Below are 9752 nucleotides of genomic sequence, written 5' to 3' on the forward strand. Positions count from 1 at the left end.
CGCGTGCTAAATCCTAAGCGCGAACGCAATGGAAGCATGGCCTGATTCCACAATGTTGCTTTCTGCCAAGAACTCAATTTTGTGCAGTACCGATAACTGGGCGAGTTGGGGAACGTTCAGCATTTTGCACAGCGCAAAAAAAAAAAAAAAAAGAAAAAGAAAAAGAAAAAAAAAACGAATACAGGGGAAGAAATACACACCAACAAACCGCTGACTATGAGCTGAAATTTGTACATATTCAGCACAAGGCGTCGAATCTGAACGAAGTGCATGGTATTGGTGAGTAAGCAGTCTGTGCCGCGGACGTCCACTGATCAAGCCACTGGAAAACACTTTTATTCGTAATCCACATTAAGCATAAAACACCGGAGCGTATTTGCTCCAGGCATTGGTCGGGGCCGGTTAGTGGACCGAATGCAGAGGTCATTCATTGTGCAAGTATCACTGCATGCCCAGCAGTAACCTTACTGCTGTTTTTGACGCTCCACCGTAATCGCAAGGCGCGCTCCACTTCAGCCTTGCCCGAAAGGTCAGCTGTGGGAATCTTGTCGATATATTTCTTTTCTGCTTCGCACGATTTCAGAGCGATCCAGTCGCAAGATCTAAACCCAATGAAAGCAGTGCCGCCAAGCAACAGACCACGGGAAACCGGCTTCTGAGATCAGGCGACTGAATGACGGCATGGAGACGCGAAACGTATGTGCGAGCTCCGAGACACGAAATGCAGCATTCCAAGAAAATAGCCGCTAGAGACTTACTTGGTCAGCGAACAACGGCAGCCAGTAGAGGGCAGGTTGGCCGCGACTTATAAAACCAGAGGGACCGTAGCCCATAACGTCAGTTTCAAGAGCTCCTGGACTCTGGAATCATGCTTACCCAGGTAACCATTGATAGCGCCGTGAGACTCTGGGTCGGGTCTTACGATGTGGTTTCAAACATGGATTGCGACCCTTGCGACCCCGCTCTTGGCCCTTCTATTATATCATCAGGGGCATACCCAGAGGTTCGCGGCATTGAACTTCATAACAGGGGATAGCTTCGCGGGTCAAGGACGCATTCGGCCCCTAAAAAGACGAATTGACGCCTACGTCCAGGAAAGCTTATTTGCTAATCGAAATTTTGCCCAGCGTTGACGCGGGAAGTTCCGTGCGAAAAGGTTCGTTTGGTGGCCCTTTTGTTTCCCCATTGAGTGAAATAATGCGCTGTGTTTTAATTACTTTTTTGTAAAAACGCCGTAATTTCTGCCTGAGCTACGCTGTCTTCTCGTTAAAAAAAAAAGAAATAAAAGAGGCAAAGGGTACGTTTTTATGCGCCATCATAAAGGAAAAAAACATTGACCAATTCTCTTTCAGATCCAGGATTCATTGGCACCTTTTAATGGTGAGGCAACTGCGAGATATGAGTGCAGAGTCGATCACACTTGTCTAGAGCGCTCGAGCAGTCTGCTTCGGGGGCAATTAAGTGAATCGTTTTCTACGATTCTTTGCACTAGGCAAAGAGCTTGTGCCTGTGCTATTCTCAGGTCTGTTCGCCTTCCCGCGAGCGCAAGTATTATCAGCGAAAGTCAGTAGCTGTTCAGAATTTCGCTTTATTTCTATCGCATGATACTGCGCGAGCGCTCTATCGACTCTGCACTCATATGCACACATTGATGGGAATAGAAGTTCCTGTTAAAGTTTCAGCGAGTAGTTATCTTTGCCATGAAATACTAACTGGCTGCATTTTTAGTATAATTGTGAAGCGTACGAAAATATCGCTTCTGAAGTTTGTCCTGCGCTCACACAAATTATGTCAGGCTGCCACGAAAATGACTGGGCCCATTTTTGAAAATTAATCGCGACAACTAGAAGCCTGCAGGGGAAGATCTAGGGATATGTTATATCTTATCGGAACGGTGCACAATATGAAAAAAAATTACGTTCGAAAATTTTTTTCCAGAAAATATCCAAAATTTCGGAGTATAAGTTTAAGGTGTGAACTTATCTCACTTCGTGTTTAACTTTCAGCCAACTGTAAAAACAGACGATTCATTGTTCTTGCACGGCGTCCCTTTTCAAAGGACATCTCTTGGATAAGCTTGCTCTATCCACGGGAAAAACCAAGCGCACGAAAGTTTCAGTCAGCGGTTAAAAACAAAGACTGCGCGTTTGAGCTCGCAACGCGCTTCCGTTGGGCTCATCGAGTCCCGCGGAACTACCAAGTCAGTAATTAACTGATCAGCATGCCTCTACACTTTCTGAGTGTCCTTATATTTCGGCAGCTATTTTAGCGGGTGTTAACATGCACGCTCGCCTAGCGAAAAATACGGAAGTGAGGAAGCTCGACAGATACTCTATCGAACCCGCCGAGCTACTGTGCCCAAAGATGCGGGATCGAATCCCGGCCTCGGCGGCCGCTTTTCGATGGCGGCGAAAAGCAAGGCGTCCGTGGGGTGTGCGGTGTCAGTGCACGTTAAATAAATTTCCGGAGCCCTCCACCACGTCCACAGACTGAGTCGCCTTGGGACGTTAAACCCCACAAACTAACCCACCAGATACTTGTTTCGCGCCCACAGGCATGCGTATAAAACAGCGGCAGGAAATGCGTTCGAAACGTAAAGAAACCAAAAGTGTCGAAACGAAGGCAAGGGACACGGATGCGACCGGGGTGTGGTTAAAAGGGACGACGTTCTCAACACTATGCATTCACTGTTCGCTCTCTGCCCTTCGTGTCTTGTTTATAAGGATTTATTTTCATCTTCTAGCCGACTATCAGCACTCGTGCGGCGGCCAATCAATCTTCGCTTTTACGTCAGGAAAGCTTACCTAATGTGGCGCAAAATTTGTACAAATTATGCGTGAGATTTGCGCAAGAAACTTATTTATGCGTACAGTCTGTAAGGAAATTCGCCTTATACAGACGCTCCTTTCCCTTTTCTGTGGGGGCTCTCACTTGAACGTCGGTGCTCGTTCGAATACAGTTGTCTTTTTTTTTTTCTTTGCTTTGGAAAGGGGACGATCGACGCTGCACGAGTACTGAACTTCGTTGTCGGCGTCACTTTTGAAATTGACGCAGGTCGTCGTCTTCCTCGGCGTGGCGTCGGTCGCTTTGGCAGGTTACGCAGGCGGACACCATGGCGGATCGAGCAGAACGTATAGGAAGCAAGACGTAAGTACAGCGGTCACAAAGAAAAAAAAAAGGGAAAAGCTCGTTTATCTAGAATGCCTCGTTTTCCTCGCTAGTGTGCGCCTAAATTTGCAACTTTCCCCGCCGTATGTTTTTTCTCGCACTAACCCGCCGCGGGTGCTGCGTGGTCGGCACTCGGCTGTTTAACCCAGTGACGCGCGGATTCGATCCCGGCCTTCGACACCCGCTTTAAAATGGAGGCGAAACGCAAGGCGCCAGTGTACTGTGCGATGTCAGCATACGCTAAGCAACACCAGGTGGTAGACGAATTTTGCCACGGAGCCCTCCATTACGGCGTCCCTCATAACTCGAGTCGCTTTGGGACGCCCCATAACCCCCCCCCCCCCCCCCCTCCCTTTTCAAAACCAAACTCTTCTCTCCTCGTGCGCAGCGAGCATTTACTGTTCCTTAGTATCATCTTCCACTGACCAAACCTGAAACTTCTTTTTTTTTTCTTTTTTTTTTAGTGTTCATGTGTCTCATCTATCAGGATTATTGAGTTCAATTCTGTGCTTTGCAGCTAAATGATTTTCCGTTTAAAGATTCCCACAAATTCTCCATATCCTGTCGTCACCCAAGGAAATATACTTACCAGCTCATTTCGGTTTTTTTTTTTTTCTCGATGATGTGCAATCAGACATTCAATTCAATATTGCTACTCGAAATAGGCACGGCAAAAAAAAAAGACAAAAAAAAAAAGACGTGTACATCATAAAATTGGTCTATTTCGAGCAACGTACGCGAGAATTTTAGATAAACTGACAATGAATTTCATTGCCATCGACTATTGGCTATTAGTAGTGAGCAGTGCACAAACTGAGGTAACCTGTTGATGCGTAATGGACATTAGATGAGCGCGGCACGTTGAGCTGTGTCCTTCTGAATAGAAATGTACGTATTAACTGGTTGTGGGACAATTGCACACTGTCACCTTCGGATGAAGCCTTATACTTTTATCGCAGGAGATTTCGCTTTGCCGGCCGTATGGAACGGGGTTACGCCAATTACGCAACCGTAATATAAGTATAGTTCATAAATCTTGTTCTAAGCGACAATTCAATGAATGATTAACAACCTTTATTAGCGTGTATTTCATTCAAGATTAATCTCCGCGAGGTATGTGCTCGACGCTAACAGTATTTAGACTTTGCCGCTTATCGTCTCTGCGTTATTCACTTCTTTACTTGCGCTCCTGACCAGGATTACGGACATTACCGGTTCGGCTACGACATTGTCAACGGCTACGGGGCAGTCAACGGCCGCCACGAAGCCGGAAACGCGTACGGTCCTGTGCACGGTTCCTACTACCTCGGAGACATCGACGGACGCCACCGGCAGGTGCACTACGTGGCCGACAAGCTTGGGTTCCGGGCCGTCGTCAAGACCAACGAGCCTGGAACTAAGACCAGCCTCCCCGCTGCTGCGCCCTACTTGACTGCCCACGGCAAGGCAGTGCCAGCTTACGGGCACGGAGGATATGGATACGGTGGATACGGATATGGACGCCGCGGATACTACGGATAAGCCATTTGCAAGCCGACTGAGATGGGAAACACAAAGTTTCAATTTGAATAAGTATTTTCACGGCGAAACCTGACACGGTGCAGGAAGTGGTTTCCAGAATGCAACTACAATACGAAATGGAACAAACGGCTTTAATAAGCAGACTATTTTGCTTTTCTGAATAAGTTCTGCTACTACTGCTTTCTCTCGCCGGTTGACTTAAACAAATCTATGATTGCAGTTTACTTCTGTAAATGTTCCACGTTCCAATCGCCCCCTCATCCAGTGGCTAAGAAATAAAGGAACACAAATGACGTTGTTTACCCTTCGTGCGTAAATCGCGAAATTCAGCGAGACCAAGCTAAAAGCCGTCCGTTCATTTTAACCTTCAACCTCGTCTTTTTAACATTTTACTTCACGGCACGATCCGCATGTCTACCTGCTTTAAAACTACACCCACACTTGTATTTACTCGCAACTATATGCTTCAAGTCATTACGCAGACGCGCACTCTCTGCTGCATATCGGCGGAGTGAGGACGCCCTTGCCTTGAGCGAGGACGCCCTTGCCTTGGGCAAGGCTGGGAGTCCCGTGTGAAGCTACACTTCCGCGAACAGGTGGCACTGCTTTCTCCGAGCCTCCCCCATCACGTGGCGCAAACGGTGGCAGTTTTAGTTCACGAAATGTGCATACACGGACTTACGCTTACCATCGGGCAGCCTGCCGATGTAACGTAATCCGTGTATACAATCTGACGTCTGCTTGCGTGCTCTCATCTCCCGCTTGCGGTCAGCGTCCTCCCGAAAGGCGCTCCGGTTAGTTTGAAGGCGCCGCACTGTCTTTCACGACATCTAACGTTGGTGACGAAGGTTGCGTGAAGCACTGGTGGTCACGCCTCTTTCCTTCCTCCTCATAGCTTCCGCAGTGAGCTTCGCTATGCAAGAGCACTCGGAGACTAACTCATACGTACTGCTCATTATTACGAACCGCATTCACTCTACAATCCCTCGCCCTTGCTCTACCATATGCAGGGACCCTGTAGACGACCTTTACTCTTGCCTTTCGGGTTCCCCGTATACTCGGGCCACTGACATCGCCCCGCTCTTCCACGGAGACCGTCCTGCCATATAGGACTGGTCACTCGGGAGAAACGCGGAGTGAAGGTGAGAGGGCTCATGGACTTTTAAAGACCCTTACTGAAGAACAACAACTAATTTATGTTTCACTGAATTAAATGTATTCCTCTCCCCTAACATATATAGGCAATGTCGAGGAACGGAACGAGTTGGCGTATCGGCAGGCGTTGTCCCATACGCATGATTCAAGGTATTACTGAAGCGCACATAAGTAAAGACCCATACCGAGCACAATTTTCAGGAAATAGACGGCAAGCTGCAGCGGCACCGTGAACTATATATAGTCTAACAAAGGCCTGCATTTCATGCAACCTTTTGCTTGCTCATTTGCGAATGCTTAGTCGGTGCATTCAGACGCTTTTGTTATAACTCTTTTACGAAAATATCGCCGATGTTCATGCTATCGACGTGCGTTCGCGCGCAGTAATCCCGTAGACGGGGGAGCAGCTGGGCAGATTCGCAACTCGTGCTGTTAGTGTTGCCTAGCAAGTGCATTCCAACGATCTTCATCGCATAAAGGAAGCTCAGCTGCAGTGGTGCGCATTTTTCTATTATTTTTTTTTTTTTTGACGTGAATGGGATGAAAAAGCCGGCTGGTATCATTTCACTGATTTCCGTCTACAGACAGCCCTGTGTTGGTGCACAAACTGCACATTGCTAGGAAGTGACACCATTTATGGTCGTGTGTTTGCGTCATTTTCAGGGAGAGGACGCAGTTTTTCCAGATGAGGACTCGGTGCCACTATACTTTTGTTTCGCTTTAATTTGACCACCGTGGTTATAATTGTGGTTGCAATTAAATGTGGTTGCAATGCAACCGCAACGCTCGTAAAATAATACCTCACCGCAACTGGTTGCGGTGAGGTATTATTTCAATCCAACAGGTTGCATTGAAATAGACATAAAGAGCACAGGTAACATAATCTTAAAAAAGAACCGAAGGCAGTGGGATTGCTACACGAAGAGATTACTAATGTGTTTAAGTGGCATATAAAGAGCATCTATGCACTGGAAATCAATATCATACAAAAGGGATGGTAGTGGGTACTTCATTCTTTCAACCACAAATCCAGTACGTGAAAAAGGAACAAACCATGGTGGTTGGTACCTAAAAGTGTAGGTTTTTGTCACTCTTTTAAGGTTTGCTAAATTTTAAATAATTTATGAACTTCCTTGCACTGTTATATATATATATATATATATATATATATATATATATATATATATATATATATATATATATATATATATATATATATATATATATATATATATATATATATATACATATATGTACATATTCAAACCGAGACGTATTCTCTATGCGCGGACGGCTTTCTTTTGTAGTAGTACAAGCTTGCTAATACTTGTTATTGAGGCATTTGCCCAAACTAAAGAGCAGTAGTAAATTGGAGAATTGAAACGCGCATTGTAAATACGTTTCTTGATATTAACAGGAGGTATTCTGCGACTTCGGTTCAAGATACCTACAACCCTGCTAAGTTTTGATGAAGTTCTTTTAATTGCTCGTTCGTGCTCCGCTAAAGAAGACATCAAAGGGGAAAGAACGGAGAGGCGAGAGATAAGCGCATTTGAGGAAGTACGAGAATGCCGTCAAGAAAGAAAGAAAAAAAAATCGACGAGGCAGGCCGAGATAAATAGGCAGCGAAGGCCAGGTTTGGCCACTAGACCCTATCGCTAAATTCCCCTTTATATGCGTCATGCCTGAGAATCGAGATACTGACAAGTGAAAGCAGAAACAGAAGCACGTGTCGACAACCCGGCCCGTCGCAACATCGAGGGCGACTCGACTGTATCCAGTTCACGCCGCAACGCACAAACGTTTTCTCTGAGCGCTCGACTGATCCTCTCCAGACCATTGTGCAATTTTACAGCAGTTACAGGGTTTCAGAGTCCCTTCCTGTGCCGAATCGAAACTGCATAGAAGTAAAAACAATAAACGAACGCATTCCTCTTAGCAGAGCCGATTATCTGCTACGGTTTGTTCCACGCGCAGTAGATCGCTGCTTCTTCAACTTACGTGATGGCTGCACGTAGATGGAAACTGGAGTTCGCCCCTCTGAATGAAATACAAGCACACGACTATCTAAAGTGGAACCACCGATAACCATTTTAGCTTTCAGCGTCGAGCGATTAGTTGGCAAAGCCTTGCTTGTCTGTAAAAAGGCAGCTTTGAACCCGAGACGTGCGCGTATATTTCTGACGTTTCCGGCATGCAGGAACACGGAGAGCTAGTGATCTTGACATCTCCAAAAAATAAAACCCCTGGAGTCGAACTATGGCCATGTGCGGCTCCTCTTGCACGGCGGACATTAGCAGACACAGGCAAACGATCTCCTCTTTGTCACCAATTGTTTGTGTTGCACAGACTAATACTGAATGTTTAGCTGTAACTATAGCTCTCGCCTTCAAGGAAACAATGCGATTCAATGCTTTAATCTAGGAAACTTGCTATCACGCCAAGAATGATCATAGAGATTGCCATAGACGGAGTCATTCCCGTGGCCGCCATTTTGGCTCTGCGTAGGCGCCGCCTATAATTCATGAAAATCGTATTTGCAGAAAAGCATGAACATATTTCGAAAAGAAATTTCATCTCATCTTTGGGACTTGATGAGCCTGAGCTAACGACGTTTGGCATGAAACGATAAGCAGTTATAACAGAGTCCCCACGCTTACCATGGCTAGCAAATTAGGCGTTGCGTTCGAATAACCATGAGCAGAACGGCCATCAATTCAGTTCACTCTGTCTCCGAATCCGCCGTCCTCTGAGGAGTAACGCATTGAGTTACCACTGGTTTCTGGGCACGTTTTCGCGAGAAAAAAAAATGGAGGAGGGAGAGGGGAGGGGGGTTGATGAGTGATCCACATGATTCGCTGGGGGGAATCGCAGAGCTAAAGACGCATGGCTGGAAGGCATAACTGACTGCACTCTCTTTAAAGCCTTCTGGCTTTGGTATCTTCGTGCTTTTAGGATACACAAAAGGTATCACTCGCCGTTCCCAGTCAGTTCATTGCAGTCAAGGGCTTTCTGCTTTTTTTTTTCCCCTTTATAAAAAGCGCTTAATCATTTCTTTGTGTTTTTTTTTTCGTTCCTACTTGACATTAAGTATATGACACTTGGCATTTTATTCACAATTATGTTGCAAGTGTTTCGATAAAAACACGTTACAGGCACGAATAAATTATTTTTCTGCATTTCGGTGTGTTTGCTATGTACACTAATTATAGTTACTCCAGTTGAATCTCATTGAACCTGCTACAATTAAAGCAGCATTTTGCCAATCAGCCAATCACTTTATATCTGCAATATTACAATATATAAAACTTATTTATTTATTTATTTATTTATTTATTTATTTATTTATTTATTTATTTATTTATTTATTTATTTATTTATTTATTTATTTATTTATTTATTTATTTATTTATTTATTTATTTATTTATTTATTTATTTATTTATTTATTTATTTATTTATTTATTTATTAAGGGTCGATCGATCGCAAGCAAGCAAGAAAGAAAATATGTAAAATCAGATAAACACTTTGGGAAGACTTTTCTGGGGCAGAATGCGGACTCGGAGAACACAAAGACGGTACCAAACTTGAACCTGGCAAATTAGGAGACTAGCGGTAGAGCAAGTGCCAACATTCCTCATTGTCACGCTGCAAGCTTCTTCTTCTCTCCTTCCGTAGACAGCTGGAAGATAGAGACGCGATTTCTAAACTGGAGTCTAATATTAGAGTCTATATCAATTAAACGTCACACCATTAGTTTTGATGAAAAAAAAAAAAAAAACCACATGCAATTAGTGCATGACAACTTGTGTAACGGCAATAGATTATTATTTTTATACATTCAACTACACTAGCGTTACATACCCTTAATGACCCTTTTTTTGCAATATATTACTGGTGTAACATTG

The 9752-nt window shown here is 44.7% G+C and overlaps 1 protein-coding gene across 1 annotated transcript; it reads left to right on the forward strand.

Annotated features, from left to right (window-relative positions):
* The first annotated feature begins 586 nt into the window (after positions 1–586).
* LOC146203999 (adult-specific rigid cuticular protein 15.7-like) lies at positions 587–4968 on the forward strand. Its single transcript, XM_084586119.1, has 3 exons — positions 587–880; positions 3055–3147; positions 4366–4968. The coding sequence occupies exons 1-3, from the start codon at positions 869–871 to the stop codon at positions 4687–4689; spliced, it is 429 nt and encodes a 142-aa protein (XP_084442245.1). The 5' UTR covers positions 587–868; the 3' UTR covers positions 4690–4968.
* Positions 4969–9752: the final 4784 nt, after the last annotated feature.

This window comes from Amblyomma maculatum, chromosome 1 (genome assembly GCF_055883805.1).
Source record: "Amblyomma maculatum isolate TAMU_Amacu chromosome 1, ASM5588380v1, whole genome shotgun sequence".
Classification (NCBI taxonomy): domain Eukaryota; kingdom Metazoa; phylum Arthropoda; class Arachnida; order Ixodida; family Ixodidae; genus Amblyomma; species Amblyomma maculatum.